The sequence below is a fragment of the Hypanus sabinus genome, chromosome 2 (genome assembly GCF_030144855.1).
Source record: "Hypanus sabinus isolate sHypSab1 chromosome 2, sHypSab1.hap1, whole genome shotgun sequence".
NCBI lineage: Eukaryota > Metazoa > Chordata > Chondrichthyes > Myliobatiformes > Dasyatidae > Hypanus > Hypanus sabinus.
Genome location: NC_082707.1, coordinates 79,545,036 through 79,572,551, shown reverse-complemented (window position 1 = coordinate 79,572,551; position 27,516 = coordinate 79,545,036). Strand labels below are relative to the sequence as shown.

Sequence of the window (27,516 nt, the reverse complement as noted above, 5' to 3'; positions counted from 1 at the left end):
TTTGGGAAAAGCTTTCCCCACAAGGAGTATTTAGAAAGAGTAGGCCAAGGAATTTAGCTGTTTGCAGCTCCACAGTGAAATGCTAAGCCAAGGCCAAGAGGTTTTCTTGCAAAATAGTCAGTTGCTACATACTTTGCAGACTAATATTTTGGATCTCGGACATCCTCCCAGCATTTAAAAGCAGTGACCTTTCAGATGAGACAAGGGTGAGTAGATGAATAGATGAATTCCAACAACAAGCTTGTAAGCTTGTGGTTCTCAATAATAATTAAAGGCTCATTAAATGGTGGCAAGTGCCAACTCTTTGATTTTCATTGATTCCTGCACAAGAGGCTCTTTTTAAAAAAAAACAGTAAGTATGATTATGCAGTCTCATGTGGATAACAGCTTTCAAATCCCTTAAGATTTTCTGCAGAGTGAAATAGATGACAATTCAGTAAGCCGCTGGGATCTTTAACATAGCGATATAAATGCTACGCATTTTGGATATTAAAATCTTTGTGCTTCAAGTTTACCTAACAATTATCTTAAGCAGTGAGAGGGAGGTAGCTACAAATCTCTTCAGTTATCAAGAATGTTCCTGATGTGAACTCATCTGCCCTATATCTTCCTGCACATGCTATCACCTTTGGGCAGAGCCTGCACGAGGACCCACCAGTCTGCCATGAAGCTGTTCTCCTCCAGCAAAGTAATCAGCTAATCCCATCTGACCACAGTCTGGACTCTCCTCTCAAACTGTGTACCATATGATGTAGATTGGCACTGCTACATTATATAACACTGACTGCAGACTGGCATATAGTTGTGGAAGTTAAAGAGCAGTCAGAACTTAACAAAAGAAATAATAAAAAACTCACTTATAAAAAGTGACTCTTGCACATCGATCACGAGACTGACTGTTACCCAGATGCATTGAATATCCAAACAGTTATAGTAATAGTATATTCACTGTTATCATAATTTTATATCTGATTTTGATGCTTTTTGGCCATTTCTGTATCTATAGTGCAGTGCTACTGAACATGCTACTCCAAACCCAGAAGCTGGATACATAAAATACTTACTAATAAATTAAGCTGGGAATTCCAAAGAAGCAGCTTCACCCCAAAGTAGTTTAGAATGTGGAACCTGTCATCCAGGATCATTTACTGAGAAGCTGGCATCTCAGGAGGGATATAGAAATAGAAGGACATGTTGATAGTGGGAGGAAGGTTTAGTGTAGCAGCACAGTGGTTGAGAGGCACAATAGAGAACAAGGAAATAAGTGGGGAAAAGCAACTGCTTTAAGAGCCAAATGGCCTCCTTTTGTGCCACAAGAAAATATTAATGTGGATGTTAGCATTGGTCTAAGCAATATGGAAAAATGGACTATTTATGCACAGTAAATTCTAAACCAATGTCATACCTCTTGATTATTGATGCATATATCATTCCAATCCTTGATTCTGCCCAGCCTGCAATTTGCTTTCACTTTTCTCACCCCCAAATCCAAAGTTGACGTCTCCTTTCTGCTTAGGGTTCAAGGATGACTTGCTTCCACTTTTTTTTTTGACAGAGTGACCATGAAAGAATTTACCAGTCTCATATTGAGGCCAATGTTTTAAAGATAAAAATTTGTTTTATTTGTCACATGTCCATCAAAACATCCAGTAAAATGGTTCATTTATGTTCACGACCAACTCAGCTCAAAGAGGTGCCCTCAAGTGTTGCCACGGCAGCAAAATAGCATGTCTACAGTTTACTAATCCTAATCCATACACACTGGAAAGTGGGAGGGAGGAAACCGGATTATCCAGAGGAAACCCATGCAGTCACGGGGAAAAACTTACAAACTCCTTACAGACAGCAGTGGGAACTGAACATAGACCGCTGGCATGGTAAAGTGTTACTCTGACTGCTACATTACCATACTGCCTCTTGAGAGATGATGCACTCCTTCTGCTATTTATGGTCCATTTCTGTTTGCTGTCAACACATGGCTGGAAGTTCTCAATACCTGCTAGAATGCCCCTTCTCTACATTTGTCAAACAGGAAATGTTGCATTTTTACATCCCAAGAATTATTTGAGTACATCCTTAAATCTTTTTGACTACCTGCTTGGTAATGTATTCTGAACTCTTATGGACAGAACATCTCAGGACCCTGGTGCTGGGCCCTTGAACCACATGACTTATCCACCAAAGCCAAAAAGTAGTGTAATTAGATGGTAAATGTTAGGAACATCAGCCAAGGAATGCTCATTGACGCAGGTTCACCCAATCCTTTCCAATGAATTTGGGAGATTTTGGGCAAACACGTTAAAGTTATTGCTTGCTAGGTCTGAGATCTAGGTCTCTAAACACCTCAATTGACTGAAGGCTGTACTGGTGCATCACATTGGTGGCAGTGGTGAATTTCTTCAGTGTCTGCCTTGCTGAGGAGTGGCATCTAAGGTATAGGAAAAGGCCATATTTTCCGGGATTTAGCCATGAACTTTTACTGTTGGAGCACAGTGTTTTGCAACAAGGCAGATTGGTAGAAAACCTTTGTTTTACCAATGTTGAGTGTACAGCCTAAACTCCCGTGTGCTTCAGTGAGCAAGTGAACAATGACTTGAATTTCAGCCACTAAAACTCAAGCATTATCTGCACCTATCAATTCCACTACTGGAGTACGTTCTCATCACTCTGAAACTTCAGTGATGTGCAATTGCAACAACACATCTTCTGTTTTTCCTCACTTACACATGAGTATAGCCACCAAGGAAAAAGTATCTAGTGCTTTCCCAGCGCATAGTTCCCTAGAAGAAAAGAATTTTAACAAAGCCAGAAGTCTCACTCCAAGTAAGACCTGGAATTTGACTATAAACAAGGTGAGACAGCAGAAAAGTGATTGGATAAAGTCTGACCAATCAGGAGGGATGGATGACGGGGATATATATACCATTGGACTAGACATGCTTAGGCATCAACTCTGAAGAAGATGGCAGAGTTTGACATTGTAACGTTGGTTAAAATAGATGCTTGCACCCGGCTGGAAGCCCGAGAAGAGTTTATTATAACCACTAAGGGTTAACTAAGAAGCACATGGACAATTGATCAGCTGATGGGCAGCAATAAATGAAGTTAGCAAAAATCCAGGGTGATTCAAAGCTATTTGTAGCTGCCTCACTGCTTCCACCACACAAAGCACAGAACATGAAGTCCCGGATTATCATACCTGATCCATCTATTAGACGGTGCCTTCCCACTGAACTTACTCTTAGTGCTGCCCACATTCTTGATATTATCCCTTGGTCAACATACTCCCACAGTCTCGTGAAGCCTGCCTTTTGCAATTTTCTCTGAGCAGGCTATTTAGTCAAAAGTATAAATGGGCCAGACTTAATGAGTCTCACATCTGCACATGTAGCTGAGGAACATTTGAGTAGGATTTGAACGTGGCTCATTCCTGATAAAAAAAAAATCACTTCATTTGGCACTGATTTTTCTGCTATTAAATGCTAGGGATTTCAAATACTTCTGCTTGGTTAAATCCTGCAGTTCAATCCCTAAATCAACCGGTCCAAGCACTCCATGATAGCACTATGTTAGAAATCAAAAGTGCCAGTCCATCATTCTTCCCCACACTGCACAGGGTACTAAAAACCCTATAAATGAGAAGAAACAAATATCATTTGAAATTCAAATCCGCCAAGATATGAAGTAGAGGCACATAAACTGAAGACAGTGCAGCATTATAGGAAACAGCATTCTCATGACAAGGTCAACCAATAATGCCTTCTATATAATTCCCTTTATAATTCCAGGTCATCATAAAATGCCTGGCAATCAATGAAGTACAGTTAAAGAGTAGTCTCTGCTGTACTACAGGAAAATATGGCAGATGAAAGTACTGGACATGTACAGGGAGTGAGGGGCATTTTCCAGCTGATTCTGAAGAAAAATTATTCAACTGAAATAGAGACCCAGGAGACTGCAGATGCTGGAAATCTGGAACAATACACAAAAGGGGCTGGAGAAATTCACTAGGTCAGACAGAATCCCTGAATGAGATGAACAATTGACTTGTTTGGTTGAGGCCTTTTGTCAGGACGGGAAAGAAAGGAGGGGTGCAACCAGTATTAAAAGGTAGAGAGAGGGAGGGGGGAGGGGAGTGCAGCATTATAGGAAATAGTATTCTCATGACAAGGTCAACCAATAATGCCTTCTATATAATTCCCAGGTCATCATGAAGTGCCTAATCAGGCCCTGTCTGTCTAAGTACAATTGGTTCCTTAGAATGCCTTGAAATCATTTACCCACTATTAACATCAAGCTCAGCAGCCTCTAAGATGTCAAGCAAGAGCTGGCAGGTGATCAGTGGATACAGGTGGGGATTGGCTGATGAAGATATAGGGGGAGAGTGGAAATGATGTAGTACTTGCCAAATCTTGCTCTATCCCTCCCCCCCCCCCCCCCACCTTATAGAAAAAGACTGAATAAGTTAGGACTTCATTATCTAGAACATAGGTAAATGAGGAGAAATTTGACAGAGCTATACTAAATTAGAGAGTTAATGCAAGCAGGTTTATTCCACTGAGATGGGGTGAGACTGAAACTAGAGGTCATAGGTTAAGGATGAAAGGTGAAAGAGGAACCTGAGGGGAACCAAGGTGGTGGTGCAATTGTGAAACTGGCAGCCAGTGGAAGTGGTGGAAGCAGGTCTGAGTACAACATTTATTGAAGAGGAATTTGAATAGATACAAGTATGGGAGAGGTATGGATGTCTAAAGTCTCGGTCTGTGTAAATAACAGAATATCAGTTCAGCATGGTCTAAATGGGCTGAAGGATCCATTTCTGTGCTGTGGTGTTCTACAACTCGATGATTTTCACCTGTCTTACACTTTTTTTAAAAAAAAACTAGCTATCTTCCTTCTTTCTGGAACCGATGAAAGGTTCCAATCCAAAACATTCTACATCCATCTCCTTCCATAGGTGTTATCTGAGCTGCTGTATTTCTCCATTTTCCATGTGTGTTGATCCATCTGAAATGTTTTCTTTCCCATTGAAGCTGTCAGACCTGCTGAGTTTCTGGTTTCCAGCATTTGCTCTTAACATTCATCTGAGCTATACTGACTACTAGATGGATAAAGAGGGTTTTAGAAAAGTATATAATGCTTCTCACACTCTCAGGCAGTCCAAAAGAGCTTCAAGTTTAATGTGCTACCTTTGAATAAGAATTTGCTTTGCTCTTTGAAAAGTGGTTATGGAATCTTTAATGTCTGGCTGAGTGTGGAAGGATGAATGTGACAGAAGCAGTGGCTTTCTATCTCTTCAGAGAGATAACAGCTGAAGATAGTACTGAAGCAGTACTCAAGTTTCAGAAGAGTGGCTTCTGCCCTGTATACTTCGCAAATAGATAAATCCTGAAAACAATCCTCCGAATTCACCGCAAAGAAAAATGAAACAACACCAGTGTCCTCTCCCAAGCTGACACCTCCAGTTCTCGTTACTGCTGGTTGGCCATGTTGGTCTGGCAACATCACTTGCATCCCAATGCAAGACTTCCAAAACAGACGCCCTATTCCAAGCACTCATGGGAGGAAATTATTAAGTAGAGTGAGAAAAATGTTCAAAGATGCTCAAACAAGCCTTTGCTAGTTGAATGGCTAAGAAACTAACTCGAGTTAGTTTCATGTTCAGAATAATACTTTAGAAGCTTAATATAGCTGATTAGGGAAACTCAAGTGGATCATATACTTTGGGATGCATGTCATGGGAATATATTAATGCTCCAATTGTTTCAGTGTAAGAAAAGAGAAATTAAAGTGTGCAAAAATGGAGCAATATATTCCTGCAAACTTCCTAATAGTTTATTTTAATTTCATTGTTACTGGTTTTAAATGCAGATTATTTGCATGCTAAACAATTTTATTTTTTTATCCACAATGTTTTAAAAATATTTTTATATGTATAACTGACACTTCCTATTTTAATAATACAGTAGCTGCAGATTTATAATATGCAAAAAAACTTGGGGCATTACTTAACACCGAAATATCTTACAGATAAGATCTGTGGTTTTAGCAAAAACTCAAATATAAACTTAAAAAAGCAACTATGACCAAATTATTACCTTGTGAGATATTTTTAAACTTTCAACTTAATAATCCTGATAAACCCTGCTAGAAAGGGTTGTTGAAGCATTTACTTAACATTTTGATGTCCTGATAGCCTCCTTGAAGAAACACAATATCCCTTGTAACTACAGGGGGCTCGCTGAACAAAGCGGAGAAGAATCCAGGTTTGACTGTCTCAAGTCCATGCATCAAAAGCAAACAAAAGCCATGTGCAAGAAAGAAAATAGCTCCCAAACTACCCAGCAATCCCGCAATCTCTATCTGCCAGTCATTGGAACCTGAGAGCCACCTGAGCCAACTTATCAACCACCGGAGAGCCCTCAAGACTGGAGTGGAAGCAAGTCCCACTCAATCCCAAAATCCATTCGAAGAAGAAACTGCAGATAATATTTTTACCAGGTGAATTGTTTTCATTTCAAATCTATGCCCCCAAACTAGAAGGAGGGTATCACTTAAATCTAAACATTTTTTAAAAAGTACATCTTAATTACACTATTACCTGTAATTGAAACTCTGCTCTGTTTTGGTCTACTTTTAGTAAACTAGACCCCTCTGCTTTACAACTTCACACCTTATCACATCCAAACAGAGCCATCAATCAAGCATAAAGGCTGCTTTAATGTCCTCAAAAGCTTTTTATCACTACCGATTGAATAGCCCTTTCTATGAACGCTGCAGCTATGCCGAAGATTCTGAATAAAAGACTGATGATACTTTTCACTTTGACCTTTTTGTTTACTGCACAGGATTTAAAAGCATCTGATTTTAGGAATAAAAGCCTGCCTCGCCTGGGGAATGTGACTGAGTTTAAACGTCTGATAACGGTAACACAAAATGACAGGCAGTTGTAATGGATGTGTAATTAACAGTTAGATTCAATGGGGCTGGCAGCAGCCTTCTAAATTGTCCGAAGTTACTCACGTTGAGATAAGTCACCAAAGAGGAACTGGCAGGAATTATTATTCCGGGGTAAAATACGAGACTCAATAAAGTGGATGGTCACTCCTCAGTGGTCGTTGCAAGTTCACTGTTCCTTTCAGCAGCTAAGCAGCAAGATCTTGAACTCATCTGCAGGAAGGCTGCTTGGTTTTATCCCTTGGGACGGACTTAGCACAAATGTTTCTTGCAAGACCATCAGGTTGCATATGGAATGATGGCTGGTAAATATAATTGTGAAGACAAGGCCCTTTTAACTAGCCAACAGCAGACAAGATCCTAGTATTGCGAAGTCTGTGTTATGCACCCAAGTCCAAGATAACTTCAGCGGGTACTACCCAAGAAAGACCTGAACCCACTGCAATTTGCATGTTGCTGTAATAGGTCTACAGCCATCTCCACTCTGCTATGGATCGCCTGCTCAATAGCAATGCCTGTATCAGGCTGCTGTTTATTGATTACAGCTCACCATCATACCTTCACTTTAAAACAAGCAGCTCCAGAACGTGAGCTTCTATACATCCCTCTACAACTGGATTCTGTACTTCTCACCGGGAGACCACAGTCAGTGTGGATCAGAACTAACATCTCCTCCACACTGACAATCAACCTTGAGGATGCATACTTAGCCCACTGCTCTGCTCTCTCACACCCTCGACTGTGTGGCATGGCACAGCTCAAACATCATCTATAAATTTGCTGGTGACACTACTATTGTTGGCAGAATTTCAGACGCAGTGTACAGAAACAAGATGGATCAGTCGGTTGAGTGTTGTCGCAACAACAACCTTGCGCTCAACATTAGCAAGACCAAGGAACTGATTGTGGACTTCAGGAAGGGGAAGTCGAGGGAACACATACCAGTCCTCACTGAGGGATCAACAGTGGTGAGCAGTTTCAAGTTCCTGGAGAGATAATAAGGGGCCCAGCATATTAATCCAGATCCAAGGAAAGCACAACAACTACATTTCATGGGATGGTGACAGAGACATACAGCTGCTACAAAACAACAAAATTCACAACATATGCCAGTGATATTAAACCCGATTCTGAATATGATCACATGGCACTAAAAAACAGGCTGTGTCCATGCTGAATTGAATTCATGATCAGTGATAATGACCTAATCATCGGACCTAACTAAAATTGAAAATAAGATTTCAATGACTGAGAAGATTTAAGTGCTGGCTCACCATTAAGCAGTTCTGGTGAGAAGTGTTCTGCTGAGTTCAATCACATCACCTGTCACAAATCACCAAGTTACTTCCATTGGTCACTTGGATGTGTCTTCACTAAGTTAAGAGACAGAAGATGGTCATCAATATCAAACGTGGAATGCAAATTTTTTCAGCCCATGTACTTCTGGCCAACAATCAAAACAGTTCAAAGAATATATGAAAGAAAGACAGTATTTTCAATTCAACAATATTTTTTACTTCTGCTAGGTTCACTGTACTCTGGAGCTCAGGGTGGCAACAACATCCATCTATTATTAATAAAATGCCCCAAAGTGCAGGAGTATTAGTCCAAGCCACAACAAGAAGCCATAACATTAAGCCATATTAGGAAAGAACAGGCCAATGGTGAAATGTTTGATTAAAGAGGCCATTTTAACATGGGTCTTTTAAAAAAGAGGAAACAGAACAAAAACTAGGTTTATAGGGAAAATTCCAGAGTTTATGACCTAAGTAGTTGGTAACCAAATTTTCAACTGCCAAAGTACATACAAGGGATCCTACATTCTTGTAAGCCTAGAAAACTTTATAGAGATAGGGAGGTTGCATTCTAAAACTGCTGTTAGGAGCCAATGTGATCACAGAAGTCACAATTTCATGAAGGCCATGGGGCTGTTACTGCCTTGGATTCACCATCAACTTAATAAAATCAGAGGAAGGCCTCAGAGAACATTTTCACCAGAACAAAACCCTAGAATAGATGTTTGCTCACAAAGACTGCTACAAAAGTCGTGAGAGGCTACACATTAGTGTAACAATTTCAATTTAATGTACTTTGAAGTTCAGCCAGCACAAAATTGCACATTTACCAAGATATTAAATTTGGTGAGGTTAAAGGCAAGCTGCAGTGAGAAAGAAAAGCTTAGAACATACTCTGGAGTTTTGGCCATGCAGCTGATTGTTTGCACCCCACAAACTATGATGTCATCACATGACACCATCATACTAATAACGCTACCATGTTCAGTTATAAGTAGCTCGTGTTTTGCACAAGCACATTGATGCACTATGCATCTTTAGTGAACTCTGTCTCACACTACAGCAACTTCCATTTGAACAGAAAAGTACTCCAAGATAATCTTCAGAAAATTTTCAACAGATTACCTGGAATATTGACTTTAATGTTGAGAGAATTTAGTTCAGGAATAGAGATGTCCTATTGCAGTTCTGTAGAACCTTGGTGAGATCACACCTTGAGTATCGTGTGTTATTTTTGTCTCCTTATGTGATGAACAATGTTTTCATAATAGATTGGGTGCAGTGAAGATTCACCAGATTTCTGGGATGACAGAAATAACCAATGATGAAAGGCTGAGCTGAATGGTTTTATGCTTGCTGGAGTTTAGAAATGAGGGGGAAACTTCATGAGAAATTTATAAAATACTGACAGAACTGATCAACTAGATGGAAGGATGTTCCTTGTGGTGAGGTAGTCCAGGCTCAAGGATCACAACCTAGAGATATGGTGTGAGACATTTAGGATTCAGATGTGAAATTCCAATAGAGTGATAGACCTTTGGAATTCTGTATCACAGAAGGAAGTTGTGGCTAAATCATTAAAATATATTCAAGGAAGAGTTAGATATACAGTAGGACTAATAGCTAAAGAAATCAGCAAAAATGGTTAAGAAAACAAAGGAAATTCATAACAGGTATAGGCAGGAAGGAGCAAATGGGGTACCCGAGTATAAAAAATGCAAGAGGATACTTAAGAAGGAAATCAGAAGAGCTAACAGAGGGTATGAGGTAGCTCTGGCAGACAAGGTAAAGGAAAATCTGAAGGGCTTCTACAGATAGGATAAGAGCAATAGACAAAACTGTTCCTCTGGAAGATTAGAATGGTCATCTATGCATGATGGCAGAGATCTTAAAATGGACTTTTGCATCTACATTTACTCAGGAGATGGACAAAAAGTTTATAAAAGTGAGGCAAAGAAGCAGTGTGGGCATGGACTGTAAATAGGTTACAGCGGAGGAGGTGACTGCTGTATTTAAGAAAATTAGTGTGGATAAATCACAGGCCCTGACAAGTTGTTAAATCAGAACCTGTGGGAGGCTGATACAGAAATTGCAGGTGCCCTAGCAGAAATAATTAAAACCTCTTTAACTACGGGTGTGGTCCTGGAGGAGGATAGCCAGTAATGTTCCTTTGCTTAAGAAAGGCTCTAACAATAAACCTGGAAATTACAGGCCAGTGAGCCTGACATCAGTAGTGGATAAGTTACTGGAAGGTATTCCAAGGGACTGGATATACAAGTATTTGGATAGATTGGGGCTAGTCAGGATGCTTTTGTGTGTTATAGATCATGTATGTCCAATTATCTAGAGACCTTCAAGGAAGTTACCAGAAAAGTTGATAAAAGCAAGGTAATGGATGTTGACTACATGGTATTTAGCAAGGTCATTGACAAGGTCGCACATGGCAGGCTGGTCACGAAGGTTCAGTCGCTTGGCATTAAGAATGAGGTAATAAATTGGATTGGACCCATCTTCACGGGGGAAGCAGACAGTAGTAGTAGATGGAGGCCTGTGACTAGCGGTACCCACAGGGATCAGTACTGGACCCATTGCTGTTTGTCATCTACATATATCAACGATCTGGATGATAATGCGGTAAAGTGGATTAGCAAATTTGCAGATGACTGGGGTGTAGTGGACAGCAAGGAAGGATGTCAGAGCTTGCAGCAGGATCAGGAACAGCTGGAAAAATAGGCTAAAAATGGCAGTTGGAATTTAATGCAGCCAAGTGTGAGGTGTTGCACTTTGCAGGGACAAACCAGGGCAGGACTTGCATGGTGAGCAGAAGAAGTGAGTGAGACACAGGGATCTGGGATTATAGATCCATAGCTCCTTGAAAGTGGTGTCACATACAGTTAGGGTCATAAAGAATGCTTTTGATACATTGGCCTTCATAAATCAGTGTATTGAGGGCAGGAAATGGGATGCTGTGTTGAAGTTGTACAAGACATCAGTGAGGCCCAATTTGGTGTATTGTGTATAGTTTTGGTCACCTACCTACAGGTAAGATGACAATAAGGTTGAAAGAATGATGAGAAAATTTACAAGGATGTTGCCAGGACTTGTGGATCTAAGTTATAGGGAAAGGTTGAATTGGTTAGGACTTTATTCCCTAGACTATAGAAGAATGGGAGATGTGATAGAGCTATGCAAATTATGAGGGGTATAGATATGGTAAATGCAAGCAGGCTTTTTCCACACTGAGGTTGGGTGAGACTCCAACTAGTGGTCATGGGTTAAGGGTGAAAAGTGAAAAGTTTAAGGGGAACATGAGGGGAAACTTCTTCACTCAGAGGGTGGCGAGTGTGTGAAATGAGCTGTCAGTGGAACTGATCAACGCAGGTTTAATTTCAAAATTGAAGAACAATTTGGATAGGTATATGGATGGGAGGGGGTATGGAGGTCTATTGTCCAGGTGCAGGTTGATGAGTCTAGGCAGATTCGTCCAAAGGACTTACCTCTGTGCTGTAATATTCTATGTCTCTATAATTTATGGGAGAATTCACCCTAAACACAGAAGGGGAAAGTGGAATAAAGCTGATGACAAAGATGTGGTGACTTCATCATTTTAAGTCATTTAGATACAAAGACCATAAATCAAGTGCATTGCATCACTTTAACAGTTGTAGTCAGCCCAAAATGCAGGGATATGAAGTGCAGTGTCACCAGAGAAAACAGGTAATATCTTCTGACAAGTCAGAGATACAGTAGTCGAGGTGACAACCCATTTGCCAGTGCCATGCTTAGAGACTTTCCAATTGCAAAGGGATAATTGAACCTGCAATCACATCTGCTGCTTCACAGACCCTCTGCAGGGCTGTTCAATCACACTGCAACTTGCCTTGCTTAACCACCTGCAACAGTCACAACAAGTGGCCCTGGTTCTCATTCATGTGAATAATGGACTCATTAGCCAATGCAGAGTTTTGGTCAAACTTCAGTGTTTTTTTTTGATATTGTGATTAAAAACAAATTGGATATTGCTGCGATGATTCTCCTTCTAAATTATTTAATTGCAAATTTCTGTCAAACAGAAGTTCTACCTTGATAAAAGTTATCATCTGAGTTTGAGGCGGTGCCTCAAGATTTGGTCAATGTGTTCAATGAATCACCTCAACTAAAAACATATACGCTTTACTAATGCATAAATCATCACAAAATTACAATTGTCAACAACACTGTGCAAGTGTTTGATCCATTGCAGCAGCACAGTCTGTGGAAAGCCACAGTCACTCCATTAATCCAACCTTCAAATGGTTTTTAGTTTTTTTTAAAAACTTATTGAGATACAGCATGGAATACGCCCTTCCAAAGCTTTGAGCCACGCCACCCAGCAACCCTAGTCTAATCACGGGACATTATAATGGCCAATGGACCTACCAAACAGTACGTCTTTTGGGCTGTGGGAGGAAATCCATGCAGTCAAGGCAAGTAAGTACAAACTCCTTACAGGCAGTGGCGGGAATCGATCCTGGTTCAGCTGTAAAGTTTTGTGCTAACCACTACACAATCATGCCTCATCTGTCAGAAACATCCTCACACTGTGCATGCTTGAAAGAAAAAACAGACTTCCATTTAACAAGTCGGCTCTTAGAATCTTTCTGCCCCATCGCCAAAATTAATTACACAACCTGCTTATTTACAAAGTAATATGGCATTATGGGGTCGTATTCAGTAAAATAATCTGGCTTCCAGCACGCAGCTTTAATGAAAAGCTGCACTCTGCTTTATATGGGGAACTCTTGCTAGTATATTACTGCGGTCAGCTTAATTCATTGTCTTGTTGCCCAAGGTAAATCAAGATGATTTTTGGTTCAATTAAAAGTAATAGCTATCTGGATAATGTGAAAATACACTAGATGGACAATCAGATACTTGATTACAGTAATGCAATAATACAACTTATTTAAAATATTGACTGCACAAAGTGCACATTTCAGATACAAATTAAAACTACAGTTGAGAAGACAGGTTTTGAGAAGCTTCTACACAGAGGCAAATAGCAAGGGAAAAAGCTTGGAGATATTGGGAAAGTGAATTCTACTGTACTCTGTCACCTGTGGTGAAGGCAGAAGTGTAGGAGAGGGACCAGAGATGGAAGAGAGAAGGCCACAGGCAATTGCCGAGAATGGGAAGGTCACAGAGAATAAAGCTTTCGCCTACGACATCTAAATGAAGTCAGTAGAAGACTGCTAGGGGAATTCTAGCCAGCAGGATGCAAGTTTTTTGTCAAACTGTGTATGAGGCAGCGAGTATCAAAAATCTTATTTTTGCTGATCTATATTATGTTTTTTTTCTCTCAGATGTACAGAGTACAGAAAAAGAAATGTGCCTAAGTCTAACAGGACACTACTTTTCCAGCGTAAACTAAAACAATGACTTTCCCTACCCCCCAAACACACCCTCTTGCAATTAGGGTTCCATTACTAAAACTCCAATATTAAAATATCAAAATACACACTCTCACCAGTTCTTACACAGTCATTTTGCATAACACAGCTTAACAAAATCTCATTTTCCACTATACATAGCATTTATGGCAGCATTTACAATAAAAATTTAGCATCCTGGAGAACCAATTTAGGTTCATATCTGCACTAAACATGTTGTGTTAAGCTGGCCATAGATAGGTCAAATTGTTGAAGTGGATATGGAGCAAGACTCCAATATCTAGCTTCTCTATATCACAGCATCAGAATTTACCATATAACCCAAGTTTCACTGTCTAAGGAAACCTCTTCACAGTGAAGCTGGAATGTTCTCTGCCCATATCCCCAAATTTGGTTAAGACCCCATCTATAAGGAGGTCTTCCATGACGTTAAACAGTTACCTTCTGACGCACCCACAAACATCTGAAGGACCTTCCAAAAGTAAAGTCCTTGCTGATTCCACAAACAGATCAAGAAATGTCAGCCATTCAATACTTATGAAATGTAATCATTACATTGGAATGCTGACAGTGAGTGTGTGCATGGCAAAATTCCATAAAATGATCAGATAATTTCTTTCATTTAGTGATGTAAAGGATGCAAGGATGAGGTGTCTTGTTCTTCAGTGTCAAACAATTTTTCAAATCTAGATCACAAGGCAGACAGGCAGTTTAATATTTCACATGAAAAATGACAACTCTGACAATGCCTTTGATAAATCTGCAAAACTGTAATTTTTTTGGCTTGTAATTATTTTTAAGTCAGCAAATCAAAAGTAAAAGCAAAAATCACAATGTTAAAGACTTTCACTTTTCTTCAACTTGAGAGAAGATTTCCGATTTTGTTCTCTTAATCCTTGTGAGTATTACCTTTGAAAAAATTATGGGTTTGTCCTACACCAAACTGATGGTGATTTAAATATAAAGAGCACACAATTTGCTATCACTGCTGTTACTGTTCTGATCAGTAAATGTGCTGGGTGCAATTTTTCCCTGGCACAATTCTTCAAGTAATTTTGCATTACTTTTCTGTAGTCTAATTCTGGCATCTCATTGTTGTATTTATGATCTGGTCTGATAAAATTATTGTAAAAAGTTCTATACATGCTGCTCATTTCATCATATATGTTATTACATACGCATTATAGCAAACTTTCTTAAAAATTCTGTCCTTGTTATCATGCCATATTCTTCTATTTTATGTCTGGTCACACTTTGGATCATCTGTACATCTTCATTAATTTTCTAATTCTGCTTACTGAACCAGACAAGCTCCTCTAACTTCCAAGTTGATTTTGCTTTCCTGAAAAATATCTACTTCTGCATTCTAAACTATGCTTCTATGATTCAAAGGAATAGAAAATTTCGATTGCTCCCATTAAGTGGGTCCTAGAGTATTTACTATCTGTTATACCCCTCACTGGCATTCAGTTGCAATGAAGAGCAATGGGTAGTCAATCAACCAGCACAAGTTTAGGGTCAGTAACCAAAGGCAGTTTTCTAACATATTGAATCTTTATGACAAAGGAGCTGTTCACTCAGCCCACTGTACACTGGCCATTAGTCATCTTTATGCTGTTAGTCCCAGTCCATTATCTTTTCCCCATAGCCCTACAAATTATTTCATTTTCACTAGACATCCAATCTTTCTGAAAATTGTTATTCTCTCCATAATATATTTCTGTAGGTATTCATAGCTGCAATTGAAGCAGTTTCAATATGTGTCTCTTCCTTCAGGTATTGGATGATAATTCAGGATACACTTTTAATTACAGATTTCATAATGTTGCCTCTTGACAAATAAATTCTGAACAATTTCAGACCTACCTATTTTAACTTGGCCTCCTTACAATGTATCCCATTGTGCATCAGGGAAAATTTAAATGACCTTTAGTGTCCATTACACAATGAAAGTGAAAGGACACAATCTAGCCTCCTGTTACCTGCCTCATTAATGTCCTTTTTACAACAATGAGTGCAACAAGTTCATTTAATTGAACAGAGCTCTGTGACTCTTGGCACTGTTCTGATGTCACCCTGAGGTATTGCTGGCACACAGGAAAAAGCAGCTTGTGTTGTTATGTGCCCTGCAGGATCTCCAGATAACCACTTGACAGCTTTGCTGTAAAGAACTGTCAGAACAGAAATAAAACTGGGCAAACATCAGAAGTAGTAATTTGACAGGCTTCTTCAATAGCCCTACTCCTTCCCAAAACATTATGGGCAATGAATAGATAAACAGAGGCTTGTTTAAGAATGACTATGTAAAGATGGAAGTCATAAACCACATGTGGTTATGCAATCAAAATGTACTGTTTAAAATGTAAATTTATATTCCCTCTTATACCTCCGAAAGCATTTAGATTAAGGAATATTTATATAATCTGAAAAAAATATTTCTTGATTAAAACCAGTATCAGAGGTAAAAAATATCCTTGTTACAACTATGTGCTGCAAGTTTAATGTTTTTGGTAAAAATGCATGGTGATTGAATGGAACAATGCAGGATTACATTCAGATAAAATAGAAAATTTGTCTCCAAATACAAAAAAAAAGCTTCCATGCCAACCCATCCTGTCAAATAAGACAGTGGTACATGAAAACAAGGATGCCCCACTCGACTACATGTTCGAAAGCATGACAATAAATTTGCAGCAGCAGGTTGAAATCACACGCAGATGGCAGGAGCCGGGGATTAAACATCACACGCTGCTTGCATTTCTAGAAGAGACATCACAAAGTAGGACGAAGACCATCATTTGCTACTATTCCCAGATTTTAGTTTTCTAATTTTTCCTTTCTAATTACTGAGTTTAAAAACACCACTCATTTGGAGTTTTTTTAAATCAGCTTTCATTTTATTCCGTAAAATTTTACTGTAAATCATTTTATATCTAAGGCTACAGTAAGAAATACAGCTAGATAGATAAGGCCCAGTTGTTCATTGGCTTTTAATCATTAGAGGATCAGAGTATACGTTAAAAGAAAAGTTAGGATTTTAAGTGCCTTTCCGCAACAGGCAGCCATTTTATTTTCAACAACACTCTCACACTGTTCCATTTAGTGCTGAAAATGAAGATTTTTTTTTGCACTGTTCAGAAAGGCATTCCAACAGCTTCAACAGAAATCTTGGCATTCCATTAATCTTATAACATAAATTAATCCTGCCAATTTTCATGAAAAGCTAAGCTTCAGGACATTACCAACTTTGAAGGGCACATATCACCTGCTACATTGGTTTTACCATGCAAAATTCAACTTTTTTATAGCAACCTTATCATTGAAAAACTTCACACATCACAAAAAATTGAGTTGGAATATGGCTTCTATTTGTGCAGGATTGAAACATTTCCTTCTTCAAGCCAAACTCCCTCCCCAATTTAGTAAAATCAAAGTTACTTACGTTGGCAGGTGTCTTTCTTCTCTTCGTATCCTGGTTTGCAAACACATCGTCCAATAGGGACCAGCCACCCCCCATCAGCACTACAGTGCATTTTAGGCACATCATATTCCTCAGAATTATTCACACAGGAGCCACGGACCTCCACCAAAGAGGAGTCTCCTTCAGTTACTCTGTCTGGAAATTCAGCCAGGTTACGAATTGTTAATGGACACTTCTTGTAATAGACCCGCACTGATACCAAAGCAATACAGGCACCCACATCCTGAAAGGCAAGGTAAAAACCTTTCTTTGTCAGTGAGCCAATGTCCCGCACCTCAGTGTTTAATTTCATCACCCTGTCACCTACATCCACTTGGGTGAAGCTCTCATCTGCAGCAATGGTATCAATCTTTATATACTGGCTTTCTTTAATGTACCACAGGTTGTTGTTGTTAGATTCATAGTAATAGATGTTAAAGGTCTCTTTGCAAGTTCCAGGGACACCCGGCAGGCTATTGCAGTCTCTGAGAGTAAACTTAATCTCAATATAGATCCGATGGGCACCATCACGAGGAATCCAATTAGTCCGCAGCCAATTGTTCTGATAGGCTTCCATGACGTTACACACCTGGTACGTTCGCATCGGCGTGTTTCGCTCATCCATAACACTGATTTCTTCCCACTGCAATTTAGAAAGAGCAATGACAGGAGCCATTAGCAGCTACGATGCCATAAACACACAGACCTTTTTCATGTTTGTTTACATAATTTATTGCGGAGAACTAAGCAATTCTAGCAGAAATATTTTTTGTACAAATCCATGTCATAGACACAACTTTAGACCAAAAAGGTAATTATATAATACTTTACATTGCATTTCTACTTGAAAATTTTGAAATATCAACAATGCCAATTCAAACTGATTGCTGGCAAGGTATTTGCACTTTGGAGGTGGCGGCACTGAAGGAGTGGTGGAAATGTGCAACATTATGAAATTGTGCAGAATGCTGAATGAAATTACCACAGGAACTTCTTAGAAACAACACCTGAATTTCCCTTTTGAACAAAGGTGCTAATCAAACTGTGGAAGTTTGTTTTAAATAGAAAACGCAACAGTGACAATTTATGGTCAAATGTCAAAAATGCTACTGCGCAGCAGTAGAAGCTGTCCTAATTTTTGCTGTTGGTGTTAGGCTGCACGTACAAAACATCCAGTGTAGAATGAGTGCACGTATAACAATTCAATGCAAATGAAGAAAATGCATAATTCAACACATTTCCTCTCATCTGTACCCTAGCACTTCAAATCCCAATGCAACTATAAAAGCCTGCCAAGCCAGAAATAACTTCTGCAACATCATATTTTCTGTTCAGTAAAGTTGGCAAAATGATCCTTTAAAAAGAACCATGCTACCCAAGATCACAGTGGAAAGGATAAGTGTATGGTGTTTTCAGACATCTACAGCCAGAACTGCCAGATGGCCTAGCTTAATCAACCTCCCCACAAAGTCCTCAACATTTAATGGAGATAATTACCACCAAAGGTTTCCAAAAATAAATAAAATGATGGTGATAGGTCTTGATCACTAGCAATTGGCATTTACTCAATAAACTGTCCAGTACACAGTCAGAATTACACTAGAACACTCCAAGATTCTTGGATAATAAGCTGTCATTAACCTGCAAAGCCAAAAGGACAGAAAGAGAAAAACATGGTTCGTCTGCTTCAAAACTCTTAATCTGGAGATCAGAAGGAAATTTCTTGCCCTTAAAATGCAGACATCAACAGTGGAAAACCATCCTACAAACATGAACTACTTCTGATAGAGTTAATCATCTCAGAAAATGGATGGATGCAGTCTCTCCGGCTTTTGAAAAGCATGACATTAGAGACAAAAGTGTTTTTCCCCCTCTATGGGCAACCCAGTGACCTGTATCTTTATACAACTCACCAGCCCCAGTAACAGCATACTGTGGCACCATTACAGAACTACTGGTAAAGTAGTCTAAAACTTTAAATTTTATCAAATATTGATATGCATTACCCAGGTAAACATCCACAAGCACTAATGTTTTACCCACACAACTGGACAAGGTGTTCTCTGGTCTCTCTTGCAGATTCCTCTTTAAGCCTACGCCCAACTATTTAGAAACAAGAGCTTAAAGATTCAAACTCACACGTTTATTTGGAGTTAGAAGCTGCACAGTTCCTGAACTGGATTGCCTGCTAATCAGATGCATTATTGGCAGTTTGGGCTCCTTAAACTATTTAATGAAAAGCACGTTTTCCTGTAATGAGTTATTTTGCCATCACCGTCCCCATCTTTAATGAAAGCTTCAATTGCTTGAATTTGCCCATCAGAAATAGTGATCAGTTACTTTCATAAAGTTAATGAAATATATTGCCACTACAGTGTACCCGTTAGAGTGGCACTATTACAGCTCAGGATGTCAGAGTTCAGAGTTCAATCCCAACATCCTCCATAAGGAATCTCTGTGCGTCCACCCTGCAGAATGCGTGGGTTTTCTCTGGGTGCTCCCCACAGTCAAGAGGTGCTGGGTAAGTTAACTCATCACTGTTAATTGTCCCATTATTAAGTTAAGGCTATATGGAGCTTCTCAGGGGCTTGCTGGGGTGGCACTGCTTGGAGGGAGGGATGGAGGGAGGGAGGGAGGGAGGGAGGGATGGATGGAGGGATGGAGGGATGGAGGGATGGATGGATGGATGGATGGATGGACATTTTGAGTAATCATTACAAAACCCAGTCAATTCAAAATGTATGAACATCACCATCATACATCGGCTGCATCGAGCTACCTGAAGATGAGTTAAGAAATCAGACGAACTGGGGAGCCACAGTAGCATGGTGCTTGGCACAATATTACCGCACCCGCAAACCGGCCTCAATTACGCAGTCATCTGTAAGGTATTTGTAAGTTCTGCCTGAGACTGCGAGGCTTTCTTCCCGGAGCTCTGGTTTCCTCACACACTCCAAAGACAAAGGGATTAGTAGGTTAACTGGCCACACGAGTGTATTGGGTGGTGCAGGCACATTGGGCTCGAAGGGCCAGAGAGGCCCTGTATCTCAAAATAAATAAGCGGTGACACAATATTGATCAGTAAACTGTTTTTTTTTCATCTAAACTGAATATAAGTAACTAAAATAGAAAATTTCTTCTCTGTACAAGTTGAATTCTTAAACACATATTATGAAATAATGACCAAGCCACCTCTTAGCATGTCACTTTTTTTAAATTCAAATGAAGCAACTCCCTGTTACTTCCCAGCTTTCAAATCATTGATGTCTCCAACCATCCCAACTTGTGTTACATTTTTAATTACCTTCTGTTGACAATCAAAAACAAAAACGGACTTCAAACATAATAAAATCCTCGCTGATCACCAGGATAATCTCACAAAGGCTTATTATTTACAGTCTACAGGAAAACACCATCAACTTTAGATTTTTGCATTGTAATCATTCATCACCTCAATGCAACCTTCTAACCTATGCGAACAGCTACTACTTGGTTGCTCTAATAATAGAGCGAATAACCCCACAAAACAGTGATAGTGCTTGGCACTCCAAGATTCAGGGGCAGAATTTCTGCTGCTGTCTGTAAGCATGCTCTCCCTGTATCCATTGTAAATTGCCCCATGATTAGGCTAGGGTTACATCAGGGGTTGCTGGGCAGCGTGGTTCAAAGGGCAAAAAGAGCCTGTTCTGCACTGCATCGTGATAGATAAATAAATACTATGCTACCACCACCACGCCACAGACTGATGACTTAGATTTTGCTTTGCAACATCAACAGCTAAAACAAAAGTCTGGATTGTCTGACTACCTGAGAATGCTGGGAATCTAGTCTGGAGAGGATAAAGCATGTAACAAAAATTGGCTGGAATAGATAGAGGAAAACTGGAAGTGTGGGTCTGGTACAACTCGATACCAGATCCTGATCATCAGGTTGACGCAGGTATAACCCACAACCCACCCTACCTTAATGGCAATCACCCTCGTCAATTTCTGTTCAGTCTGTGAGCACCAAGTGTCACAGCATGCTGATGTGTTCCTGTTGCCAGTGTTGCAAACAAGAAGCCTGGTTTCCTTACTACAGTATCTATTCTTCATGGAGAACTTCTTTCAGAGAACATTTATGACTACAATTAACATCAGTTTGTGGTCATAAGGGTTCTCTGAAAGTAGGAAAAAACAGATGCAGTGAGATAATTCCCTGAACCAAAAGTAAAAGCTAATTGGCAGAATACCTCATCACAAAACTTAGCAATAAGCACCAAGACTATATTTGGGTCATATAGAGCAGGTGCCTCTCACCAGATCCTTCCTATACGGTTGGTGTATCATGCTTAAAACATGCTGCTCTCTGGATGGCTATGATGATTATGAGCTGGTCGCCAACCTCTTCATGGACTATTCATGTGAAGGTCTGGGAGAAGGCCATCAAGGACCTTGTTGAAATTCATCCCAAGTACCCATGTAAAGGACTCCGATTTACAGGCTATACCCAGGGACACATACAGAGGTAAACATCAATGCTGATGGAAGATCATCGATTTAGAAAAAGATGCATTTTAGTCTGCCTACAACTTGAACTTCTAATGAAGTTTCTATTATCCCAGGAGGCAACAAGAGTGGCAACGATGATCTGTACATTACGTGCTAATGCGATAAATATATAGAAACAGTAACACTAAAATTGCACACCAAGTGACACTATGACTGTAAAAAAAATTACAAACTACTATTTATACTTGTGTATATGAGGGGTGATTGATAAGTTCAATTTTAGAAAACCTAGCTCATTTATTTTTCCTACATTTATACATTTAGTCCAGCGGTCATGGAGCATAGGGACACCTTCTTTGTATAAGTCGGCGTCTTGGACCTGCAGAAGTGGTCCACAGCATGGGGTGATTGATAAGCTCATGGCCTAAGGTAGAAATAGGTGAGTTATTAACTTCAAACCTTCTGCATTTTCACTCAAAGTGTCAAACTGCACGTGCATGTAATGAGAGCTGTATATCTCCTTTTACCTTAGGCCACAAACTTATCAATCACCCCTGCTGTGGACCACTTCTACAAAGAAGGGATCCGTATGCTCCACGACCGCTGGACTAAGTGTGTATATGTAGGAGGGGACTATGTTGAAAAATACATGTGCTAGATTTTCTAAAATTGACTCCTGCTACCTTAGGCTATGAATTTATCAATCACCCCTCGTATTTTTAAGCACAAAAGTCAATTCTGAAAATAATAAGATTGTTGGGGACCACATTTTTTTGTCTGATCTAACTTCAGTGAAAGGAAAAATTTAAGTAGAGAATCTGTGACCTACAGTAAGTAACACAAAAGTTTTCCCTTTAAATTGTCGGTGCATGTAGCAAGCTAATGTGCAGATATACAGATACAAGATTGTCTCCAATTGCCATTCACACACAACAGCCGAGTTGTCCTTGAATAGAAAGCATAGAGCAGCACAGCACAATGAGAGGACATTCCGCTGACCATGTCATGGCAGGCCATGTTGCCAATTTACATGAATCACATCTCCCTGCAGATGGTTAATATCCCTCCATTCCCTGTCTGCTCAAATATCTCTCAAAATTGTCCATCATACCTGCTCCCGTCACTTCTTGCAGCACATTCCAGGCATCTATTGCTCTATGTAAAAGCAAAATAACTTGCCTTGTCAATCTACTTCAAACAATACCTCCCCCCCCCCCCTCCCGCTCTCTTTTTAAGTTCTATCCAATGATCTTTTTGCTTGAGGTGATGATGTCAATACTATCTATGGCTCTCATACACTTTATAAACCTCTATAAGGACACCCTCAGCTTCCAATGTTCCAAAGAAAACAATCCAAGTTTGGCCAACCTCTCCTTATAGCTAATACCCTCTAATCCTGGGCAGTGTACCGGAGATTCTCATCTCTATCTTCTCCAAGGCCACCTCATCTTTCCTCTAATGCAGTAACCACAAGTAGACAATACTTCAATTGTGGCTTAACCAAAGTTTTTTTAAACAACATGACCTGCCAATTTCTACACTCTGTTCCCTGTCTGATGAAGGCAAGAATATTACACACCACCTTTACCAGCCTACCTACTCATTTTGCCACTTTCAGGCAGCTATGCAGTTGCACATCCAGATATCAAAGTATATCAGTATTCCTAAAGACCCTGCCACTTACTGTATATTTTCTCTTATATTTGAATTCCAAACGTGCAACACCTCACACTTGTCTAGATTAATCTCACTCTACTATCCCTCTGCTCACATTTCCAAATGATCTAACATCCTGTTGAACTATTTGACAACTTTCCTCACTATCTATAATTCCACCAATTTTTGTGCCATCTGTAAACTTAATAATCAACTAGCCTATATTTTACCTGTAATATTTATACATATATCACAAACAATAGAGGTCACAGTCACAATCCCTGTGGAACAGCACTAGTCACAAGCTTTCATAGCACTCTACCAATGCACTGTGTCTTCTACAACCAAGTAATTATGAATCCAATTCGGCAAACCTCTGTGGGCTGCATGTTCCTCATCCTTCTGGAGCAGCCCACCAGAAAGCACCTTGTTAAAAGCTTTGCTAAGGTCCATGTATACATATTCTACTGCCATACCTTCATCAATTATCTTCATTGCCTCCTTAGAACACTCAAGCAAGTTAGTAAGAAACACCCTGCAGAAAATAATACAGGCGATCCCTAATAAATCTGGGATTTGCCAGTTGAGAATAGAGTGTATCCTCAGGAATCTTCCCCCCCTAATTTCTCTGCCATTATTGTAGATTTCACTCGCCTGCAATTTCCTAGTTTGTCTCTTTTGCCCTTCTTAAAGAGAGGAACAACACTTGGGTATTCTCCAGTCCTCTGGAACCTTGCCTGTGATTAAGCAGGATACAAAAATCTCTGTCAAGCCTCCAGCTCTAGCATCTCATCTCTGTCATAAGGCCCCATCCACCCCAGGGCCTTATCCACCTTAATTTTCTTTCAAAAGCCTAAACAACTCCTTCTTGATGTCAGCATGCCCTAGAAATATCAGCATACATCTAATTTCACCATCCTTCATTTCCTCCTTCTTGGAGAATGCTTGGTAATTGTTTGATACCTCACCCATTTCTTCCAGTTCCAGGATAAATTCTTTGAGTGGTCCTACACTATTTCCAGTTATCCTTTTGTTTTTAATCAACGTAAAAATATTTTGGGATTCACTTCCTAGTCCAGATTAAGGGACTCAACCAGAAATGCCGATCATCCATTTCCCTCCATTGATGTTGCCTGGAGTTCCTCCAGCACTTATTGTGTTGCCCCAGAGTCCAGCAATGTAGCCCCATATGTCTCCTTGGGATTCCCTTTAATTCTTTTTGCCAAGGATGTTTCATCATCCCACTTAATTTTCCTGATTCCTCTTTAAAGTTCTCGCCTGCTTACTTTATATTCTTCAAAGGCTCTGTCCAATTTTATCATCCGAAACCACATGCGTTTCTTGTCTCTTTTGACTAAAAAGATGTGGAGGCAGGGCTTCTCAAGCACCCCCAGGCTTGCCAGTACATGATTGGGTCCCGGCCATAAAGCAAGCTGCTAAGCATCAGAATCTTGCACAACTTTCTCTCAAATACCATCACAAAAATCAAGCATCAGTCCCAAACCACCACCTCATTATTTTTTTTAAAACTTCCATTATCAATAATTTCCCCAATTCAAATCCAACACCACCTCCTTAACCATCTGCTCACTCAACAATTGCCAAAAGCTGGCCATGTCTACTGATTGCTTCCTTCATCTATGAACCTCCCCACCCCTCCCTGTAAACCCTCAGCAGGTTGCCCTCATCTTGACAACCCCTTTCATTCCTAATTCCTGACCATTCTCCCTCATGACTTACCCCAAGCCCTAATTGCACTTGTCTCCTTTCAGCCCATCCTGTTTATCATGCCCTACAAACTCTTTGGATACAGCTCCACTCTTGGACTTACCCAGTACTCTTTGTGAGCTCCTTCAATGCACGGAAGCATGTAGCAGCACATAATGCCTTTGAGCTCGTGTGGTATCTCTTACCCCAACCACAGCCCACTTTCTGACCTTCACTGAGAGAGGGCTTCAACAAGGAGACTGAACCCAGACAGAAATCAACAACAGAAGACCATCATTGAAAATTAAGCAAAATAGCTCAATATTTGAATATAAATGAGATCGCTAATAGGTCAGTACTGTACTTAACTGACTTGTCATTGTTAACTATTCAATAAAGTTTGCAAAATAAATACCAGCCCTACTTTGAAATTCAAATCCATTTAATATCGCATAAGTGCCTTAATCTATTTATGTACAATAGTTTTATCCCAGCGTCCATCCTAAATATAAACTCAAAGTCAGACAGCTGAATACAGTCACACAATGTTTAGATTTTTAAAATAGTATTTACCAGAAAGCCATTAGAAGAAAATGATTATAATATGATAGGGAATCATTGGCACAGCAGGACATAATACAACAAAAATAAAACAAAAAGGAACAAAATTAAAGTACACTGCAGATCTTTCTATATCTACACACAGGGCACAGTCCCTGCAAAACGGTTGGACTTAAATTTAATTGGACAGATTTTTTTTCAATATAGTCCTGATAACATACAGCACCAGCTTGTAGGAAACGCTGACAGTTTAGTGCAAGGGTTCCCAATCTGGGCTCCACAAACCTCTTGCTTAATGGTATTGGTCCATGGCATAAAATAAGTTTGGCAAACCCCTGGGTTAGTGCATTTCCCCACACCTCATGGATTGTTGTGAAGATGTGCATAAATATGGACAATCTGCAGTCGTTACTAGTTATTCATGGTATTTCTCTCCACAGTACTCCAATTTCAGAGCCTGTCATGGGTGTGAAAAGTCACAGAGAACACCCACTATTAACACTGGTCAGTCTGTTTTGAATTACCTGTGCTTGGTGCTGGACAGTGTTTCTCCAGTGGCTCCTTAAAACAAAAGAGTTGCAAGCGACTAGAGTACATGCAGGTACTTTAAAAATACTTTGGTTGCTAAAAATACCCAAGTACGGTTTTGTTAAATGGTTAGATTTATTCTTAATTTTAGAATCTGTGCACGTTTCTGAATATCAGAATGATTTCAATTTTGTATTAAACCAGCACACTGTAAACTATTAAGGTCACTCGCCATTGACTCATCCTCAGTTCCCTTTCTCTCCTTATCCCTGCAACCTGTTCATGCCTTGCAACACACAGAGGCTTCCCACTCTCTCCAAATCTGGTCTCTTGTTCTTTTCTTTAACCCCACTATTCCCAGACACACCATCAGCTCTGGACTAATCCCTAACATCACTACCTCCTCAAGTCATGTACACCCTTTAAAATCTAGCTTTAACCAACATCTGGCCACATTGAAGTTTCCAGCTTTGAATCATGCCAGTTCTTACTTAGAATGTCTTTAGCACATTAAAGACGTCAAATAATAGGTTTCTAATAAAGAAGTTTCACCCATTTAGTTACAGAGTCATAGAGAAGTACAGCACAGAAACAGGCCCCTTGTCTCATCTAGTCCATCCTGAAAACATTTTGTCCACCTACTCCCATTGACCTGCACCTGACCATAACCCTCCATACCCCTACCATCCAGTATAAAAACTTCTCGAGATCAAACTCACATGCACCACTTGTGCTGGCAGCTCATTCCACACTCTCCCAACCCTCTGAGTGAAGAACTTCCCCTTATGCTTCCCATAAACTTCTCACCTTACACCCTTAAGCAATGACCTCTAGCTGTAGTCCCACCCAACCTCAGTACAAAAAGCATGCTTGCCTTTACCCTATCTATACCCCCATTAATTTGGTATACCTCTAACAAAGTTCCTCAATCTATGTTCTAAAAAAACTTTTCTTTTAAGCTTCCTTATAAACATATAAACTTTCCTTATTCAGTCTTGCCTTATAACTCAGGTCTTCGAAACCCAGCAATATCTTTGTAAATTTCTCTACTCTGTTCCAACCTTATTTACATCTATCCTTTAGGTAGGTGATCAAAACTCCACACAATACTCCAAATAGGCCTCATTACCATCTTATACAACTTCAAAATAACATCCCATTTCCTGTACTTGATACATTTGAGTTATAAAGGCCATTGTGCCAAAAGCTTTCTTTACAACCCTATCTATATGTGGTGCTGCTTTCAATAAATTATGGACCTGTATTCCTAGATCCCCTTGTTCTACAACACTCTTTAGTTCACTGTGCAAGTTGGTCCTACCAAAATGCAACACTTTATACTTTTCTGCATTAAATTCCATATGCCATTTTTCAGCCAATTTTTCCATCTGATGTAGATCCCTCTGCAAGCCATGATATCCTTTCCTCGCTGT

The 27,516-nt window shown here is 39.8% G+C and overlaps 1 protein-coding gene across 3 annotated transcripts in view; it reads right to left on the bottom strand.

Annotated features, from left to right (window-relative positions):
- The window catches only part of epha4b (eph receptor A4b), a 364,912-nt gene that overhangs the window by 293,427 nt on the left and 43,969 nt on the right, over positions 1–27,516 (bottom strand). For all 3 annotated transcript variants that reach the window (XM_059949034.1, XM_059949040.1, XM_059949041.1), the window contains exon 3: positions 17,124–17,784. In XM_059949034.1, the coding sequence (XP_059805017.1) occupies positions 17,124–17,784 (661 nt within the window). The remainder of the gene's footprint in view (positions 1–17,123; positions 17,785–27,516) is intronic.